The 22,038-nt window shown below is 43.2% G+C and overlaps 1 protein-coding gene across 1 annotated transcript in view; it reads left to right on the top strand.

The window, feature by feature from the left end:
* LOC131192674 (zinc finger protein 91-like) overlaps positions 1-22,038 on the top strand; it is a 131,227-nt gene continuing 109,189 nt past the window's right edge. The window contains exons 1-4 of the mRNA XM_058172051.1: positions 1-1,109; positions 1,501-2,098; positions 19,856-19,970; positions 21,767-21,834. Coding sequence (XP_058028034.1) covers positions 1,694-2,098; positions 19,856-19,970; positions 21,767-21,834 — 588 coding nt within the window. The 5' untranslated portion in view covers positions 1-1,109; positions 1,501-1,693. The remainder of the gene's footprint in view (positions 1,110-1,500; positions 2,099-19,855; positions 19,971-21,766; positions 21,835-22,038) is intronic.

Genomic DNA, 22,038 nt, shown 5'->3' on the forward strand with positions numbered 1-22,038 from the left:
TCCTCCTGTTCCTCTGCCTCACTACTATTAGTCTCTGGAGGCTCTGGAGTCTGCACCTCACTCCCCGATGGCCCTGGCCCCACCTCAGTTTCATTGCTGTCCGACTATGTTGCCAGCTCCATAGGCTGCAGGTGGACCACAACACTTCCTGAGCAGGAAGCTTCAAAGAAAGAGAAAAAGCATATAAAAAGCAATTCCAGAATTATTCGTAACACATCTGAAAAAAAAAGACACCAAGAGAATTTTATTCCTCTCTTCTTTCAGTATAAATTTAATATTTTGGACACACTCATGGAATTCTTTGGGGTTGAAAAAAAATCTGAATCTGCTTTGTCTTTATCCTTGGCATTGTGATGGGTTACGTCTTTCTTCAGAAATGGGTTAGAATAAGTTCAAATTAAAAAGAAACTAGCGGGGGAAAAACACAGAGAAAGGAAGAGTAAGAGTAGGGGAAGGAGAGCAAAAGGAAGAAGGAGTGAAAAAGGAAGGAAGGAAAGAGAAATAAATGGTGACAGAGAAAGGGGGAAAGAGAAAAAGCAAGCGCAGGACAGGAGCTGTGTTTCCCAGAGAGCTTCCTGGTTCTTCTCTTCTGACTGATCTGCTGTTTCTGACAGGATTTGGGCCCTTCTGAGGCCTCCTCCAGTCTCTGCCCAGCCTTCAGGGCGGCTGCTCTTGAGGGAGGTGAGTTCAAATCCTCCAGAGAGATTTTTCTCCATCTCCACACAGGAAAGAGAAGAAGATCGAGAAAGCGCAGCCTCTGGAAACGTTGAAGCTTTTGTCTGCCAGGGAGCCATGGAGAGGGGCCTTTCCCCCTACTCCCAAGCCCATCATCCCTGCCCTCTCCCTTCCCCTCAGACGCGCTCCTCTTTCCCGCCCTTTCTACAATCCTGGCACTTTGCCCCTAATCCACCAGGGGGCGCCCTCTGCTAAGAGACGGTAACGTCATGCGCTTCCCCATTGGTCCACTGGAGGGTAAACGTCACAGCTTCCTTTTCAGAGGAGACTAGGAAGGAAATGACATCACAAACGCTTGCCGCTCTAGGACGCCGCCCTCGCTCTCCTTAACCCCGCGGGAGAGTCTGGCGGGGGGAGATCCAGACGTTCTCCGGGTGAGTTGGGGGCTCTTCCCGGGCAAAGGGAGGCGGAGGAGGGAGAGACCCCCGCCCGGCCCTCCTCCGGCTTCAACCCCGGGTCCCATGCTCCCCAGCCGCCCTCTCCATGCGAAGAGCCCGAGTGGGGGGAGGGGAGGGTCGGCCTTGCGGAGGCCCAGCAGGAGAGGAGAGAAGCCGGGCGAGGAGGAGGCAGGATTCGCACCAGGCTCCCCGAGGGCCCCATCCTGTCTCCGGAGGGGGAGAGAAGCGGGGCGGCCTCTCCAGCTGCCTCCTTCCCGGCCCTGCGCTGGGATGAGCCGCTTGGGGCTCCAGGCAGGTTGGCTGAAGGTTGTTCAGTGGCTGAATTCTACTTTTTAATTCTTTCTAATTATTTTTCTTCCCATCTCAGATATAGAAACTCGAAATTATTTGTAATCTTTGCAACCCAAAATTTTCTCTTGCTGGGAAAAAAAAAAGAGTGGAATCACTTGGAGGGATCAGAGTCCTGAGGGGCTAGAAATGGTCCTGTGAAGGAAAAGGCATCTGGAGACCCAGAAGAGTCCTTGGAGCCATTTGGAGTTGCTCTGCAGGAGAGAGAAAGGATGGAGACACAACCTTTGGGAAAGGAGGGAGCCGGAAAAGGCCCTTCAGCTGCTCAGCCTGGGAAGCTCTGGACAAGGACTGGGCAGAAGATCCTGGAGGAGGAAACCATCCTCCCTTCAGAAGTTCAGCCCTGGAATTTCTTCCAATATCGGGAGGTGGAGGGTCCCCGAAGACTTTGCAACCGACTCCATGACTTTTGCAGGCGATGGCTGAGATCAGAAAAGCACACCAAAGCCCAGATGCTGGACCTGGTGGTTCTGGAGCAGCTGCTGGCTCTTCTGCCCCTAGAGATGGAGAGCTGGGTGCGGGAGTGTGGAGCAGAGACCAGCTCCCAGGCGGTGGCCCTGGCTGAAGGCTTCCTCCTGAGCCAGGCGGAGGAGCAGAAGGAGCAGGTTGAGATGCAGGTGAGACACTTTAGGGAGCTCAAAAGACAACAGAGAACGTGTTTGAATGCTTCACCCTCCTTCCCAAACTTCTCTGACATTCATAATAGGTGGCGATGTCCCACCTATTCTTTTTTTTAATTGAAAAAGTTTTACAAAAGAAAATTTTTACCAATTATTCCTCCCTCCACCCTCTCCCTTCTCCTCTCCCCTCCCCCCTTCCTCCCCCCCCCAAACTTCCCAGAGCAAAATACAGGGTATAACATCTAACAATCATAAACTAAAATACAAGAAAAACCATAACCCTTAACTTCTCTCCTTTTCCCCCTTAATTCCCCTTTCCCATTTGAACAAATAGACTAGTATAGTACAGTCTAAAATCACTCATAAGCTATTTGATACTTTATAGTCTGATGCTTATTTTGAATATAATCAATCCAACTTCTCCATTCCAGTATGTATCTTTCTTGTGAATAGTCTTTCAAGTACGCAGAAATTTTAGCCATATCTGCTAAGTTCGATACTTTAAGTGTCCATTCTTCAATTGTAGGTAAATCTTCTTTCTTCCAATATTGTGCAACCAATATTCTCCCTGCTGATATTAAATTTAAAATCAATTTAGTCTCTATTACTATACAGTCCGTAATTATACCCAATAGAAACAACTGTGGAGTAAACTTTATCTTCTTTTTCAAAATGTTCTGCATAATCCACCATATTTTAATCCAAAATGCTTTGATTTTTTTACAAGTCCACCATATATGAGAATAAGTAGCATCATCACAATCACATTTCCAACATTTAGCTTGCATATTCGGATACATACATGCCAGTTTTTTAGGGTCTAAATGCCATCTATAAAACATCTTATAAAAATTTTCTCTCAAACTTTGTGCTTGTGTAAGTTTAACATTTCCAACCCAATTTTTCCCCAGATTTCCATCATTATCGGTTGTTGAATATTCTGTGCCCATTTTATCATACAATCTTTAACTAGTTCTGTTTCTGAATCTATTTCTATCAGTACATTATATAACCTCTTGATATGAAATTGACCTTGATCTCTAATTTGTTTTACCAAATTTTCCTCATTTTGCATAATGCCAAGTTTCTGGTCTACTCTCCATCTAGCTTGCAGCTGTCCGTACTGAAACCAAGTATAATTTATCCCTTCTTCTCTCAATATTGTTAAGGATTTCAATCGTAAGTTACCCCTTTCCACAAAAAGAAGCTCTTTATAAGTAATCCGCCTCTATATTTATATTCTCTATCGCATGTCTGGGGATTGCCCATATTGGTATCTTATAGTCTAGCTTATATTGATATTTCTTCCACCCCCTTAACAATGCATTTCTAAAAATATGTCTTTTAAAGGTTTTGTCCGCTTTCTTATCATATAATAAATAAGCATGCCATCCATATAGCAAGTCATAACCTTCTATATTGAATATTCTTTCCTCTGTTAAATTAAACCAATCACTAAGTAATGACAGAACAACTGCTTCATAATATAATTTCAAATTAGGCATTTTTAAACCTTTAGCTCCATTGCTTTTGACTCTTTTATCAGCTCATACTCCCAGTGGCTCAGACAAAAAGATGTACATGACGGATCAAGATCTGGAGGACCTCCTCAAGGTCCCTACCGTAGACACCCCAATTGCCACTTTGGCTTCTTCCTCCAACATTATACCTTCAGATGCAGTAGAAAGTCTCCGAACGGAGGACCGCAGAGCGGAACTCTCCACCCGCAAAACCCATCAAGCGGCTGCCTGGGCTATCAGATCTGCCACAGTATATCTTGCATTATTTTTAACTTTATTCTCTGTTTTTTACCCATCCAAATAAAATTGTTAATTCCTTTCTGCCACTCCTGCAAATCTGCATCCTTTTTAAATACTGGTATTTGAAACAAAAATAAAAACCTAGGCAAAACATTCATTTTTATTGCTGCTATTCTCCCCAACAAGGATAATTGTAACTTCTTCGAATTCTCCATTTCCTTCCGCACCTTCTGCCACAATACCTCATAATTATTTTTATTTAATTTCACATTCTTTTTTTTTTTTTTTTTTTTTTTATTGAAAGAGTTTTAAAAAAAACAAAAACATTTTCCCCCTTTTTTCCCCCTCCCTCCCAAAAAAAAAAAAAAACAAAACATCCCCCTCCCTCCCCCACCCCCGGCTTCCCGGGTCAATCACAAGGTAAAGTCCAATCCAAATAACCACATCCAAAGCTTTTCGTCTCCCAACCCCCTCCCCATTACATAAAATAACTTTCTAATTATTCAAAGGCAATCTGATATTTCTTAATCTGATATCTGTTTTGTAGATAATCAATCCATTTTTCCATTCAATTAAATATCTTTCCTGCGTATTGTCTTTTAAAAAAGCTGAGATTTTAGCCATCTCAGCCAATTAATAACTTTCAATATCCATTCTTCTATTGTAGGTATCTCTTCTTTCTTCCAGTATTGTCCAATCAACAGTCTTGCTGCTGTTATTAAGTTCAAAATCAATTTAGTCTCAATCCCTGTACAATCCATTATAATTCCCAAAAGGAAAAATTGTGGCAGGAACTTTATCTTCTTCTTCAGTACATTTTGAATAATCCACCAAATTCTTATCCAAAAGACCTTAATTTTCTTGCAAGTCCACCAAATATGAAAATATGTAGCATCATCACAATCACACCTCCAACATTTCGCTTGGATATTAGGATACATACATGATAATTTTTTGGGATCTAAATGCCATCTATAAAACATCTTATAAAAATTTTCCCTTAAATTCTGTGCTTGTGTAAACTTAACATTTCTAACCCAAATTTTCTCCCATGTTTCCAACATTATTGGTTCCTGAATATTCTGTGCCCATTTTATCATACAATCCTTTACCAAATCCGAATCTATTTCAAGCAACACATTATACAATCTCTTTATATGCTCCTGGGTCTGATTTCTAATTTGCTTTATTAAATTTTCCTCCCTTTGCATTATACCAATTTTTTGATCTTCTTTCCATCTAGCACTTATTTGCCCATATTGAAACCAAGTATAATTCCTCCCTTCTTCATTTAATACCTGTAATGATTTTAATTGCAATCTACCTCCTTCAGCATACAAAAGTTCTTTATATGTAATCATTTCCTGTTTCTGTTCTATATTTATATTCTCTATTGCATGTCTAGGGCTCGCCCATATAGGAATCTTATAATCTAATTTATAGGAATATTTATTCCAGACCATAAAGAGCACTTCTCAACACATGATTCTTAAAAGCCCTATCCACTTTTTTCCATAAAATAAGTACATGCCATCCATATAACAAGTCATAACCTTCTATATTCAAAATTCTTTCCTCTGTTAAGTTAAACCAGTCACTTATTACTGAGAGGGTTACTGCTTCATAATATAGTTTAAAATTAGGCATTCTTAAACCACCTCTTTCCCGTGAATCCTGTATTATTTTCATTTTAACCTCGCCTTTTTACCCTGCCATATAAATTTATTAATCCCACTCTGCCAATCTTCCAAATTTTTATCCTTTTTAATTATAGGTATCATCTGGAACAGAAACAAAATCTAGGTAACACATTCATTTTAATAGCCGCAATCCTTCCCAATAGGGATAACTGCAATTTCTTCCAGCCATTCATATCATTCTGAACTTTTTGCCATAGCAAGTCATAATTATTCTTATAAAGTTTCTTGTTCGATGAGCTAATATAGTACCCTAAATATTTAACCTTTTTTACTACCTCAAATCCTGTCATTTCCTCTAGTTTTTGTTTCTGTTGTATAGACATATTTTTAATTATCACTTTTGTTTTTTTCTGATTTATTTTAAATCCTGATACCTTTCCATATTTATCAATTACTTCCAACAAAAATCTACTTGAATTTATAGGATTCATTAACGTAACCACTACATCATCTGCAAAAGCTCTAACTTTGTACTCATATTGTCTAATCTTAATTCCTCTATTTTCATTAATTCTCGTATTTTATCTAATAATGGTTCCAGAGTCAAAACAAACAATAATGGTGATAAGGGACATCCCTGTCTTGTTCCTTCGCAATCTTAATAACTTCTGTCAAACTACCATTTACTATAATCTGTGCTGTTTGCTCTCCATAAATCGCTTTAATTATTCTAATAAAACAGTCTCCAAATTGCATTTTCTCTATTAATTTAAATAAAAAATCCCAATGCAATCGATCAAAGGCTTTCTCTGCATCCAAAAAAATAAGTGCCGCTGAAGTATTCTTCTTTCCAAATATTCCAATATATTAATAATCTGTCTAACATTATTCCTCATCTGCCTCCCTTTTATAAAACCAGATTGATCAGTATGAATTCTTTGTTGTAAAACTAACATTAATCTATTTGCTATTATTTTTACAAAAATCTTATAATCATTATTTAAAAGTGAAATCGGCCTATAGTTACCAGGTTTAGAGCAGTCTTGCTCCTCTTTCGGTATCAGTGAAATAAAAGATGTTTTCCATGACTGGGGTATTCCACTCCTAATTGTATCTGATTAAATAATTCTTTAAGTGGGCCTAATATTTCATCCTGTGTTTTTATAATAAGTTGCTGTAAGACCATCTGTACCAGGGTTTTCCCATTTTAATTGTTTAATTGCCTCCACTATTTCTCCAGTAGCTATCGGCGGTTCAGCTCCTCCTCTGTTCTAATGTTAGAATATTCACCTTATAATCTTTCAAATAATCATAAATATCCCTATCCAATATTTTGTCTTTTGCATATAGTGCAGTATAAAATTCTGAGAATGCCTTTTAATTTTATCCTGTTGATATGTCTCTTTACCTTTATATTCTATTTTTGTATGACACGTGCTTTCTGTTTCTTCCTTAAATTATATGCCAACCATCTCCCAGGTTTATTTGCATTACAAAAGTATTATGTTTAGCATATTGTATATTCGTTGCCACCTGGTCTGCCATTAACATATTAAATTGACTCTGTAATATTTTATAGCCTCTTTAAGTTTATGATCTTGTGGGTTTTGAATTAATAACTGTTGCTTCCTTTGAATTTCTTCTTCCAAATATCTACGCTGCTTTTGTTTATTATTCCTTTGCCTGTTGTCCAAATAAATCAATATCCTCTAATAAACGCTTTGCTCGCTTCCCACACAGTTCCTATAGGTGTCCCTTTGTACATATTAAAATCAAAAAATTCTTTTAACTGTTTCTTACAATAAGTTACATTATCCTCATATCTAAACAGATTTTCATTCAACCTCCATGTTCTACCACCTTTTTTCCCTTGTAATAATTCCATCCATACTGGGCTATGGTCAGTTAAACACCTCGAAAATATCTTCGTTTTCTTCACCCTAGAAAGCAAGTCATTAGAAATTAAAATAAAATCAATGCGTGAAAAAGATTGATGCCTATCAGAAAAAAAAGTAAAATCTCTCTCATCTGGATTCCGTAACCTCCATATATCTCTAAACTCAAAGTCTTCCATCATTTCAAAAAAAGATTTTGGTAATTTTGCATGTATAGGTATCTTCTTGGAGGAAGTTCTCTTATCCCTTCTTGTATCAATTACTCCATTCCAGTCTCCTAATAAAATAAATGAACTATAATCCCAGAGGGTCAACCTCTCATGTAACATTTTGTAAAACTTTTCTTGTTGCTGATTAGGTGCGTAAATACCTATCAACAAAGTCTTTTTTGCATCTATCACCAGTTCAATAGCAATAAATCTTCCTTGAATATCTGCCTCAATTAGCTTAGCTGGTATATCCTTCCTGATATATACAACAATTCCATGCTTCTTTTCCAAAGCTGATGCAACAAAATGGTTACCCAATTTTGAATTAACTAAATATTTTTGGTCTGATAATTTTATATGTGTCTCTTGCAAACAAATCACATCATTTTTAAATTGTTTCAAGTAGTGAAATATTTTCCTTCTTTTCTGAGCTGAATTCAAGCCATTAACATTCCATGACAAGATTCTATTTGCCATTACTGGCCTCCTGAAGCTTTGAAGCAGACAACGGAAGCTCCTCCTCCGGTATCTTCCGTCTAGCTCCTCCCACAGCTTCCATAATGGGATCCTGACTTTTACTTTGAGACTGTTGCTCTTCTTTACGCTTAAGGGCTCCTCTTGTCACCCTTTGCTCTTGTGGTTCCTAAGGCTCTTGGGTCACCACGCCTTCTTGAGTCTCTTGAAGTTTTTCTATCACTTCTATTTCGACTTTCAAAACTGTAGAAAGAAAATCCTTTGCCTTTAAAACCGTGTCAATTCTATATCTCCTTCCTTGATAGAATAGTGTCAGTCCAACTGGCACCTCCCATCTGAATTGAATCTGATGTTTTTTAAGTTCTTGTGTAAAAAAAGCAAATTGCTTCCTGTCTCTTAACATCTTTGAAGGAATCTCTTTCAACACCTTCAACTCCTGTTCTCCAATTTTTAAAGTTGTCTGATATGAAACTTGCAGAATTTGATTTCTCATAGTCCTTTTCACAAAATAAACCACAATGTCCCGAGGAAGCTTTCTCTGTCTTGCAATCCAAGAATTAACTCTATATATTTTATCAATTTGGTAAGCTACCTCTTGGGGTCCGCTTCAATAAATTCAGCCAATGCTTCTGATATAATTTTCTTAAGTCTTCTCCACGCTCTTCGCATACCACGAATTCTAAGAGCTCCTTCCATAAGTTTATATTGTAATATCACAACCTGATCTTCATTTTGATCCACTTTTTTCTGAACACCTTTCATTTCATCTTCTAAATACTTATTTGACTGAGAGATCTGTTGCATTTCCACTTCCAATCCTTCAATTTTTTACTCAGTCCTTGAACTGCCATAAGAATATCTTCTCTTATTTTTGCATTAAAATTCTCCATCATCTCTTTTGCCTATCTTCAGAAAGTTTTAATTGTTCTTTCAATATTTCCTCAAGACTTGGTTCAGATCCCTTCTTCCAGAAGGCTTTAAAGGTTTAGCTGCCATTCTGTCTTCAAAAGAATCAGGAATTCAAACTTAATAACTCTCCTTCCCTCCTTTCAGTATAAAAAACTCCGTTTGTAACAATCCACAAGTAACGCTGCTTCATCGTACTAAAAATTTTACTTTCACTTTTAGACGCCATTTTAAAAGTCAATTAATCAAAGACAAAGAAAGGTTTCAAATTTCAAAGGGAGTCGGTACTTGCCGTGTTGATTCTACATCAAAGTTCGAACGCTTGTGAAATTCCGTCTGCTTGGAATATCAATCAATTTAATAAGTTCTCTAGAGCAGAAGCAACATTCCTCTCCTTTCCCTGATAAAAACAGGGGCGTGCTGAAGTTGGAAGGAGTGGAATTCGGTGGGGTCATAAATCCAGGAAAATTCGCTCTTAAGAGCAAACCCCCTGTCAGACCTGCCACTCTTCCACAATTCTGATAATCTCTTTCACCCAGAGATTATGCTAAGCTCAGTGAACAGTGATTTATTTTCTGTTTCACTGACTTTTACAATCTTCTAACACGGAGTGCTCTGTTTGAGCACCCAGCAGGAGGGTGACGTCACTGGAGCCTCTATTTAATTTCACATTCGAAGCTGTAATATATACGCCTAAATATTTAACCTTTTTTACTATTTCATATCCAGTTACTCTTTCAAGTTCTTCTTTTTGATATAAAGTCATATTTTTAGTTATCATCTTTGTTTTTTGTTGATTCACTTTAAATCCAGATACCTTCCCATATTGATCAATTATCTCTTTCAAATATATAGCCGATTGTACTGGTTGAGATAAAGTTGTACTATTCTATTATGTAAAAATAAAAAATAAAAATCTTGTTGTTGATTAGGTGCATAAACTCCAACCAAAAGTATCTTTTCCCCTTCCATTAAAAGTTGAATTGCAATCTATCTTCCTTGATTGTCCGTCTCAATTAACTTTACTATTAAGTCCTTCTTTACATATATAACTATACCATTCTTTTTCTCTGGAGCCGAAGCAACAAAACGTATACCCAATCTTGAATTTATCAAATACTTTTGATCTAAAGTTCTAATATGTGTTTCCTGTAAACAAACTATATCATTTTTAAATTGTTTCAAATAATGAAATATCTTCCTTCTCTTCTGTGGTGAATTTAAGCCATTAACATTCCAAGATAAAAGTCTAATTGCCATTTTTGGCAGTCAGAAGCTTTTGGAGCATCAGCTGCAAATTCCCCTGGATCTGAGTTTTCGGCCTAGCTCCTCCCACTGCTTTTATTTTGGTAATATCTTCAATTACTACTTATTATTATTATTATTATTATTATTTATTTGATTTTTATACCGCCCTTCTCCCGAAGGACTCAGGGCGGTGTACAGGCAACAGTAAAAAACAAACAATACAATATACAATTTAAAATGCAAGTTAAAAAACTTATTATAATTAGCCTAAAACTTTAAAAATTTATAAAAACTAAAAACCCCATTTAAAATTAATAAAAATTTAAAATCTGTAAAATTTATAAAATTTAAAATTTAAGCCAGCCCCGCGCAAATAAAAGATGTGTCTTCAGTTCGCGGCGGAAGGTCCGAAGGTCAGGTATTTGGCGTAAGCCCGGGGGAAGCTCGTTCCAAAGTGTGGGAGCCCCCACAGAGAAGGACCTTCCCCTGGGGGCCGCCAGCCAACATTGGTTGGCGGACGGCACCCTGAGAAGTCCCTCTCTGTGAGAGCGTACGGGTCGGTGGGAGGCATGCGGTAATAGCAGGCGGTCCCGTAAGTACCCAGGCCCTAAGCCATGGAGCGCTTTAAAGGTCGTAACCAAAACCTTAAAGCGCACTCGAAAGGCCACAGGTAGCCAGTGCAGACTGCGCAGGAGCGGTGTTACGTGGGAGCTACGTGAAGCTCCCTCTATCACCCGCGCAGCTGCATTCTGGACTAACTGAAGCCTCCGAGTGCACTTCAAGGGGAGCCCCATGTAGAGAGCATTACAATAATCCAAGCGAGAGGTAACGAGCGCGTGAGTGACTGCACAAGGCATCCCGATCAAGGAAGGGGCGCAACTGCCGAACCAGGCGAACCTGGTGGAAGGCCCTCCTGGCGACGGCCGTCAAATGATCTTCAAACGACAGCCGTTCATCCAGGAGGACACCTATGTTGCGCACCCTATCCTTTGGGGCCAGTAACTCGCCTCCAACAGTCAGCCGCGGCTGCAGCTGACTGAATCGGGATGCCGGCATCCACAGCCACTCTGTCTTGGAGGGATTGAGCTTGAGCCTGTTTCTCCCCATCCAGACCCGTACGGCTTCCAAACACCGGGACAGCACTTCAACAACTTCATTGGGGTGGCCCGGGGTGGAAAAGTACAGCTGAGTGTCATCAGCGTACAGCTGGTATCTCACCCCGAAGCCACTGATGATCTCACCCAATGGCTTCATATAGATGTTGAACAGAAGGGGCGAGAGGATCGACCCCTGCGGCACCCCACACATGAGGCACCTCGGGGTCGATCTCTGCCCCCCTGTCAACACCGTCTGCGTCCGGTCAGAAGGTAGGAGGAGAACCACCGATAAACGGTGCCTCCCACTCCCAAACCCTCCAGCTGGCATAGCAGGATACCATGGTCGATGGTATCGAAAGCCGCTGAGAGGTCTAATAGGACCAGGGCAGAGGAATAACCCCTGTCCCTGGCCCTCCAGAGATCATCCACCAATGCGACCAAAGCTGTCTCCGTGCTGTATCCGGGTGGGAAGCCGGACTGGAACGGGTCTAGATAGACGGATTCATCCAGGTACCGGGGTAGCTGTCACGCCACAGCACTCTCTACAACCTTTGCGACGAAGCGAAGGTTGGAGACTGGACGGTAATTACCCAAAATAGCTGGGTCCAAAGAGGGCTTCTTGAGAAGGGGTCTCACCACCGCCTCTTTCAAGGCAGCGGGAAAGACCCCCTCCCGCAAAGAAGCATTTGTAATCCCCTGGAGCCTGCCTCGTGTCACCTCCTGCGTGGCCAGCACCAACCAGGAGGAACACGGGTCCAGTAAACATGTGGTGGCATTCAACCTCCCCAGCAACCTGTCCATGTCCTCAGGAGTCACAGGGTCAAAACTATCCCAAACAGTCTCAACAAGACGTGCCTCCTCCGCTTGATCATCTCAATTTGGTCCAGACCATCCCGAGCTGAGCGATTTTATCGTACAGATAACCACTAAACTCTCGGCACGTCCCTGCAGGGTCATCCCGCACCTCCTGATGAAGGAGGAGCGGGTCACCTGAAACAGGGCGCCAGGTGGTTATCTGCCGACGCAATGAGGGTGGGGAGGAACGCCTCCTCCTCAATGCTACTAGGTAGATCCTACTATAGGACCTAATTAGTGTCTGGTCAGCCTCAGAATGGCTGGAACTCCAGGCACTCTCTAGGCGTCTTCTCCAGCGTTTCATCTCCCTCAGCTCCTCGGAGAACCAAGGAGCTGGTTGAGACCTGCGCCGGGTCAGAGGCCGCAAAGCATGACACGGTCCAAAGCTCCAGCCATGGCCTGTTCCCAGGCAGCGACTAGTTCTTCAGTCGTGCCGCGGGCCAGATTCTCGGGAAACGGCCCAAGCTCCGTCAGGAACCTCTCTGGGTCCATCAGGCGCCTGGGACAGAACCAACAGATTGGTTCCGTCTCCATGCGGTGGTGGCGGTTGAAGTCTAGAAGGAGAAAATGATCTGACCATGACAAGGGCTCGACAACTAAATCATTTAAAATCAGATCATTCAACCACTGGCCAGAGATAAAAATCAGATCTAGGGTGCCTGCCCCGATGTGGGTAGGGCCGTCAACTAATTGAGTCAGGTCCATAGCCGTCATGGAAGCCATGAACTCCCGGGCCGTCGAGGATGCCGTGCCAGTTGATGGCAAATTGAAATCCCCCATGACCAACAGTCTAGGGGTTTCAACTGCCAACCCAGCCAGCAACTCCAAAAGCTCGGGCAGGGCTGTTGTCACGCAGCAAGGAGCCAGGTACGTGATCAACAAGCCCACCTGAGTCCTACGACCCCACTTCACATAGAGGGATTCACAACCAGCTATCTGAGGCATAGTGGTCTCCCTCGGTTCCAGACTTTCCCTAATAATAACCGCCACCCCCCCACCCCTACCTTGGGCCCTCGGCTGATGGAATGCTCAGAAACCTGGTGGGCACATCTCTACTAGGGGGAACCCCCCTTCTCGGCCCAACCTGGTCTCCGTAATGCCCATAAGGTCCGCGGACTCCCCCTGAATAAGATCACAAATCAGGGGAGCTTTATTAGCCACGAACCGGGCATTACATAACATCAACCGAAGATCCAAGCTCTGAGGATCATGGCCGCCCGAGGAACGGGTAGGAAATGAGGGGCCGGAGCACGTGATCGCTTTCAGACATCGAACACGTGCTCCCAACTCTCGATACGCCCCCCCTCCCTCCGCCATATCTGCCTCTCCCACTAACCACACAGATGGAACCACACTTATCGTCAGGAACATCACCCTCCCCCAAAACCTTCGGACCTATTAAAACCCCGCCGCAAACACGCGCAGTGACTGGCCCCACCCTCGGCGGGCTACCCCCAGCACCCACCCTTACCCTCCCCCCCCTTAAAAGTTCCCTATCTAAAAATCCCCACAAGTTCTTTGAGTTTGTTGGGCCTTTGCTTCTTGTTCCATATGTTTATGGAACAAGAGGTCGAACGACTAGCCTTGTGGTGCAACCAAAACAATCTGGAACTGAACACACTCAAAACCGTAGAAATGGTGGTAGACTTTAGGAGAAACCCTTCCATACTTCCACCTCTCACAATACTAGACAACACAGTATCAACAGTAGAAACCTTCAAATTTCTAGGTTCTATCATATCGCAAGATCTAAAATGGACAGCTAACATCAAAAACATCATTAAAAAAGGACAGCAAAGAATGTTCTTCTCTCAGTAAGCTCAAACTGCCCAAGGAGCTGCTGATTCAGTTCTACAGAGGAATTATTGAGTCTGTCATTTGCACCTCTATAACTGTCTGGTTCGGTTCTGCAACCCAACAAGAAAACACAGACTTCAGAGGATAATATAGAACTGCAGAAAAAATAATTGCTACCAACCTGCCTTCCATTGAGGACCTGTATACTGCACAAATCAAGAAGAGGGCCGTGAAAATATTTGCAGATCCCTCGCATCCTGGACATAAACTGTTTCAACTCCTACCCTCAAAACACCAGGACAACTAGACACAAGAACAGTTTTTTCCCGAAGGCCATCACTCTGCTAAACAAATAATTCCATCAACACTGTCAAACTATTTACTAAATCTGCACTACTATTAATCTTCTCATAGTTCCCATCACCAATCTCTTTCCATTTATGACTGTATGACTATAACTTGTTGCTGTCAATCCTTATGATTTATATTGACATATTGACTATCAATTGTGTTGTAAATGTTGTACCTTGATGAACGTATCTTTTTTTTTTTATGTACACTGAGAGCATATGCACCAAGACAAATTCCTTGTGTGTCCAATCACACTTGGCCAATAAAAATTCTATTCTATTCTATTCTATTCTATTCTATTCTATTCTATTCTATTCTATTCTATTTAGTAGCTGCTCTTGTCACCCTTTGTTCTTTTGCACCTTCTAATCCCACTTTGGATGTATCCAACACTTGTAACAAATCTTCCTGCATTACTATAACTCCAAATTGGTCCTGTGCCTGCTTCACCTCTTTTTCCTTCTTTCTTACTTCATCCACGTCCCTTCCGCCTTCTGGTGACAGTGGACTTCCAGCTTTTAATACATTAACATCATAATCTCTTGCTTTCAAAACTGTATTAAGGCGATGTGCTTTTCCTGCTTGAAACACTATTATCCCAGCTGGAATATCCCATCTGAACTCTATCTGTCATTTTTAAGTTCATTTACCAAAAATGCATAGTCCTTTCTGCTTCTCAACATTTTAGGAGGAATTTCTTTCAGTATTAAAATTTCTTGACCAGCTACTTGAATTTTCCCCCCCTTATAAGATGCTTGTAAAATTTCATTTCTCACTCTTCTAGTTGTAAAATAAACGACCACATCTCTTGGTAACTGTTTTTGTCTAGCAATCCAAGAATTCACACGATAAATTTTGTCAATTTGAAATGCCGAATCTACTGGTTGCTGCCCTAATATCTCTGCAAAAGCTTCAGAAAATATTTCTCTCAGGTTCTCTTGTCTATTTTCCTTCAGCCCTCTGATTCTTCAAGCAAATTCCATCGCCCGATATTGTACCAAAACAATTTCATCATCTGCTTTGTCCACTTTAACCTGAACTTCCTCCATTTTATTTATCTAGAAAGAGTGCAGAGAAGAGCAACAAAGATTATTAGGGGACTGGAAGCTAAAACATAGAAAGAACGGTTGCAGGAACTGGGTATGTCTAGTTTAATAAAAAGAAGGACTAGGGGAGACATGATAGCTGTGTTCCAATATCTCAGGGGTTACCACAAAGAAGAGGGAGTCGGGCTGTTCTCCAAAGAACCTGAGGGTAGAACAAGAAGCAATGGGTGGAAACTGATCAAGGTAAGAAGCAACTTAGAACTAAGGAGAAATTTCCTGACAGTTAGAACAATTAATAAGTGGAACGACTTGCCTTCAGAAGTTGTGAATGCTCCAACACTGGAAATTTTTAAGAAAATGTTGGATAACCATCTGACTGAGATGGTGTAGGGTTTCCTGCCTAGGCAGAGGGTTGGACTAGAAGGCCTCCAAGGTCCCTTCCAACTCTGTTGTTATGTTATGTTATGTTATTTTTCAGCTTTAAATTAGATTGCTTAATTTCCTCTACACTTCCCTCCAGCAGAATCCAATTTGATGCCAAGCTTTGGACTGCAATCACAAGTCCTTCCCTGATTTCCTTATTTCCTTCTTGGATTTCTGGCATCCTATTTTTAATTTCTGACATCTCTTCTGCCATTTCTTTAAATTTCTCTTCAATAAGAGAAGTTTGCAAGCTTATAGCATCCTTCAGGGAATCTTTCACAAAATCTTTCAAATTATCCTGTAATGCTTCTAAGTTTAATGCTTTCGTATCAGCTGTATGATCTGAGGATACTCCAGCACTCCTGGTAGCAGTTGCTGCCATCTTCTTTTAAACTTTTATTTTACTGTAGTTAAGATTAAGAATTCTTTTCAAAATCCTCTGCAAGCACAATCATAAAATCATTTCCCTTTTTCCTTTTATGTCTATTTATTTAAACTTCCAGCAGTCTCTGGCAGCACTATACGCGAAACAGTAACAATTTTCTCACTTTCGCTTTCAGCTTGTTAAGTTAATGGCGCCATTTCCATTCTTATTTTCAAGATGAAACAAAATGTCTGGGAAGTTATAATTGTTACTTGCAATTGCGGTTCTCCTGCTTCTGCTCTGTCCGGTGTATTATAATAATAATAATAATAATAATAATAATAATAATAATAATAATAATAATAATAATAATAATAATAATAATAATAATAATAATAATAATAATTTAATTTGTATACCGCCCTTCTCCCGAAGGACTCAGGGCAATTTACAGCCACAATAAAATACAAAAAACAACACATACAATGCTAAAAACAAACATTAAAAAACTTATTCAATTGGCCCCATTTAAAATACAATATCAACCCTGTAAAATTAATAAAAATTTTAACCCATAAAATCAATTAAAAATTTTAAAAAATTCAAGCCAGTCCAGCAAGACGAAATAAATAAGTTTTAAGTTTGCGGCGAAAGGTCCGAAGGTCTGGTAGTTGTTAAAGTCCCGGGGAAAGTTCGTTCCACAGGGTAGGAGCCCCCACAGAGAAGGCCCTTCCCCTGGGGGCCACCAGTCGACGTTGCTTGGCTGACGGCACCCTAAGGAGTCCCTCTCTGTGAGAACGCACCGGTCGCTGGGAGATAGAAGATGGCAGTAGACGGTCCCGTAAATATCCCAGTCCTAAGCCATGGAGTGCTTTGAAGGTGGTCATCAATACCTTGAAGCGCACCCAGAAGACATCAGGCTGCAAGTGCAGTCTGCGCAGGATGGGTGTTACATGCGAACTCCGAACTGCTCCCTCTATCACCCGCGCAGCTGCATTGTGGACTAACTGGAATCTCCAGGTGCTCTTCAATGGGAGCCCCATGTAGAGAGCATTGTAGTAGTCCAAGCGAGAGGTAACGAGAGCATGAGTGACCGTGCATAGGGCATCCCGGTCCAGGAAGGGGCGCAACTGGCGAATCAGGCGAACCTGATAAAAAGCTCTCCTGGAGACGGTCATCAAATGGTCTTCAAAGGACAACCGCCCATCCAGGAGAACGCCCAAGTTGCGCACCCTTTCCATCGGGGCCAATGACTCGCCCCCAACAGTCAGCCGCAGCTGCAGCTGACTGTACCGGGGTGCCGGCATCCACAGCCACTCCGTCTTGGAGGGATTAAGCTTGAGCCTGTTCCTCCCCATCCAGACCCGTACGGCTTCTAGACACCGGGACAGTACTTCGATAGCTTCGTTGGGGTGGCCTGGGGTGGGAAAGTACAGTTGCGTATCATCAGCGTACAGTTGGTACCTCACCCAAAACCACTGATGATCTCGCCCAGCGGCTTCATATAGATGTTGAACAGGAGAGGCGAGAGAATCGACCCCTGCGGCACCCCACACATGAGGCGCCTCAGGGTCGATCTCTGTCCCCCTGTCAACACCGTCTGCGTCCGGTCAGAGAGGTAGGAGGAGAACCACCGATAAACGGTGCCTCCCACTCCCAAACCCTCCAGCCGGCGCAGCAGGATACCATGGTCGATGGTATCGAAAGCCGCTGAGATGTCTAATAGGACCTGGGCAGAGGAGTAACCCTTGTCCCTGGCCCTCCAGAGATCATCAACCAACGCGACCAAAGCCGTCTCCGTACTGTATCCGGGCCGAAAGCCGGACTGGAACGGGTCTAGATAGACAGTTTCATCCAGGTACTGAGGTAATTGACGTGCCACTGCACTCTCTACAACCTTCGCCATAAAGCGAAGGTTGGAGACTGGACGGTAATTTCCAAAAACAGCTGGGTCCAGGGAAGGCTTCTTGAGGAGGGGTCTCACCACCGCCTCTTTCAAGGCAGCGGGAAAGACCCCCTCCGGCAAAGAAGCATTTGTAATCCCCCGGAGCCAGCCTCTTGTCACCTCCTGCGTGGCCAGCACCAACCAGGAGGGGCACGGGTCCAGTAAACATGTGGTGGCATTCAACCTCCCCAGCAACCTGTCCATGTCCTCGGAAGTCACAGCGTCAAAACTATCCCAAACAGTCTCAACGAGACGGGTCTCGAACCTCTCGCCTGGATCTACCCAATTTTGATCCAATCCATCCCAAAGCTGAACGATTTTATCGTATAGATAACCGTTAAACTCTAATGGGTCCTCCCGCCCCTCCTGTTGAAGGAGAGAGAGGGTCTCCCGAAACAGGGCGGCCGGGCGGTTATCTGCCGATGCAATGAGGGAGGAAACGTAAGAACGTTTCGCATCCCTCAATGCCACTAGGTAGGTCCTACTATAGGACCTAATTAGTGTCCGGTCAGCCTCAGAACGGCTGGATCTCCAGGCACTCTCTAGGCGTCTTCTCCGGCGTTTCATCTCCCTCAGCTCCTCGGAGAACCAAGGAGCTGGTTGAGACCTGCGCCGGGTCAGAGGCCGCAAAGGCATGACACGGTCCAAAGCTCCAGCCGCGGCCTGTTCCCAGGCCGCAACTAGTTCTTCAGTCGTGCCGCAGGCCAGATTCTCGGGAAACGGCCCAAGCTCCGTCAGGAACCTCTCTGGGTCCATCAGGCGCCTGGGACGGAACCAACGGATTGGTTCCGTCTCCCTGCGGTGGTGAGTAGCGGTCCGAAAGTCCAGACGAAGGAGAAAATGATCTGACCATGACAAGGGCTCGACAACTAAATCATTTAAAATCAGATCATTCAACCACTGGCCAGAGATAAAAATCAGATCTAGGGTGCCTCCCCCAATGTGGGTAGGGCCGTCAACTAATTGAGTCAGGTCCATGGCCGTCATGGAAGCCATGAACTCCCGGGCCGTCTAGGATGCCGCGCCAGTTGATGGCAAATTGAAATCCCCCATGACCAACAGTCTAGGGGTTTCAACTGCCAACCCAGCCAGCAACTCCAACAGCTTGGGCAGGGCTGTTGTCACGCAGCAAGGAGCCAGGTACGTGATCAACAAGCCCACCTGAGTCCTACGACCCCACTTCACATAGAGGGATTCACAACCAGCTATCTGAGGCATAGTGGTCTCCCTCGGTTCCAGACTTTCCCTAATAATAACTGCCACCCCCCCACCCCTACCTTGGGCCCTCGGCTGATGGAATGCTCAGAAACCTGGTGGGCACATCTCTACTAGGGGGAACCCCCCTTCCCTGCCCAACCAGGTCTCCGTAATGCCTATAACGTCCGTGGTCCCCTCCTGAATTAGATCTGAAATCAGGGGGTGCTTTGTTAACCAATATAAATCAATCAATTTATATTCCAATATTGGTCCCAGAGATGGACGCAGTGATTAATTCTGCTGAAAGCAGAAAAGCCTTGGATCCAGAGCTCTTTGGGCTTTCGTAGGGAGCTCTACCCTTCAAACCCCTGGAATCTTCCCAGGGGATGTCCCACCTATTCTTGTAGGACATTGTTCCATTGCTTTCTCACTCAACCACACTGATGGATATTGGGGTCTTTCATGTTGTGTTCCAAATATAGGAATCCACTTTACGTCGTGTAATTTATATTAATTCTGCTTCTTTCTTCCTTCCTCCTGTTGGAAGTGCTGCTCTATGGAGATCAGAGATCCTGAGGGAAAGAGGAACCCATCAAACTCTCCTCAGGAGCAATTTTTCAGGAGGATCCCGTGGGAAGAACAAAATCAGGACACCTCAGGAGGTAATTGAAGATCCTCTGATTACCCATCAGTTTTTTAGGTGAGCCTCCTCCTCCTGGGAAAAGGGAAGATTGAGATCCACCAGAAGGGGCATACTGAGGAATTTTTGGATTTTCTGTAAGACAAAATTGCTTGACTTCATTGCCAGTTGGATGCCAGCGTAGTTCCTGGTCCGGTGGAAGTCCTTGAGGAAGGTTCTTGCTCTTTTATCTGGGAACGGTTTGACCTTGTTGCTCCTGAGGAAGTAGACAGGATCCTAGGGAGTATGCATGCAAGCGCCTGTATTTTAGACCCATGTCCTCCTGGCTTGTGAAAGCTTCCCGGGAGGTGACAGGTGGGTGGAGGCTGGCGGTCATTAATGCTTCCCTACAGGAGGAGGCAGTTCACCAGCACTTTAAGAAGGCTCTGGTACGCCCTCTTCTTAACAAGCCATCGCTGGATTCCACCCTCTTGGATAATTTCCAACCTGTCTCCAATCTTCCCTTTTTGGGGAAGGTTGTTTAGAATGGGGTTGTGCAGCAGCTCCAGAGGTTGTTTGTTTGTTTGTTTCATCAAGCATGCAATAGGTAACAGATATAAGAATAAACATAATGATGAATACATGAAATGGATACATATAAAAGGGAACATTAAGATAGGGACGATAGGCACGCTGGTGCACTTATGCACTCGCCTTAGAGACCTCTTAGGAATTGGGTGAGGTCGACAGGTTAAAGTTTTGGGGATTAGAGGAAGAAACCACAGAGTCCGGTAGTGCATTCCAGGCATTAGTGACTCTGTTACTGAAGTCATATTTTTTGCAATCAAGTTTAGCGCAGTTTACCATAACTTTGTATCTAATGTGTGCTTGTATATTGTTGTGGCTGAAGAAGTCATTGACAGGAAGGACTCCTACCAGTCAAGATTCAGGCCTGAATTTGGGACAGAATTCGCATTGGTTGCGGTTTTGTATGCTCTCTGGCGAGTAGCGCATCCACCTTTGGTCTACTTGACCTCTCAGTGGCTTTCGATATCATCGACCATGGTATTCTCCTGGGGCGGCTTTCGGGGATGGGAGTGGGAGGCCTTGTGCTATTCTGGCCCACTTGCTTTATCTGTGGCTGCTCTCAGTCATCGTTGATCCAGCCCTCGTCCACTACTTTGCGGGGTTCCACAGGGCTCGCTACTCTCACCGCTCCTGTTCAAGATTTATATGAAGCCGCTGGGTGAGATCATCTGCCAGTACAGATTGAGATATCACCAATATACTGACGATACTCAACTGTATGTCTCAGGCCGTGGTGGGTTAAGCGATGCCGAGTCCTCCCTGTCGCAGTGCCTGGAGGCTGTTAGGGGCTGGATGGGGAGCAACGGGTTGAAACTAAACCCTGGCAAGACCGAGAATTGCCATCTCTGGTCTTGTGGGTCCCATCCCCATGGGAGCTACTTCTGGTGAAACTCAGAAGAAGGGCCTTCTCTGTGGTGGCTTTCTCTCCCTGAAACATCATCCCCCCAGAGATTAGAATGGACCCGCACAGTACCACTCTTCCGACTGGCGTTGAAGAACTGGTTCTGCCAGTGGGTCTGGGGAACCCAGAGTGGGATGGAGCCCATTAAATGGCTCCTGTGATTGGCTGTTGTCAGGGGTGGGGGTGATTTTATTATTTTAATGTATTATATCATTTTCCTTTTATTGCTTTAATATGGGTTTTATATTTTGTAAGCTTCCTTGAGTTGCCATTTGCACATAGGCGGCATATAAATTGTCTAAAATAAATATTTTTTAATCAGTTATTTTGAAAATATTTATTTCTTACAGAGAAACAAAGGATGAAATTTTCTGGTTTTTATGACGACGCTCAAACAACGGTTGAACCTCTAAATCAAGTAAGAAAGGGAAAAGTTATTAGATTTGTATTCTCGCCTTCAGGAAGTGATGTGGGTGTGCAGAGTGCTCTCTGCTTCTATTTTTCCCCTTGTTTGGACTGGATTATTTTTGTGTTCTTCCACAACATGGACAGCGGAATAACAGGTTGAAGTTGCTGTCAGTCAACATAGCTTCCTCTTCAAGATCCGTTTTCCACTTACTGC

The sequence above is a fragment of the Ahaetulla prasina genome, chromosome 2 (genome assembly GCF_028640845.1).
Source record: "Ahaetulla prasina isolate Xishuangbanna chromosome 2, ASM2864084v1, whole genome shotgun sequence".
Lineage (NCBI taxonomy): Eukaryota > Metazoa > Chordata > Lepidosauria > Squamata > Colubridae > Ahaetulla > Ahaetulla prasina.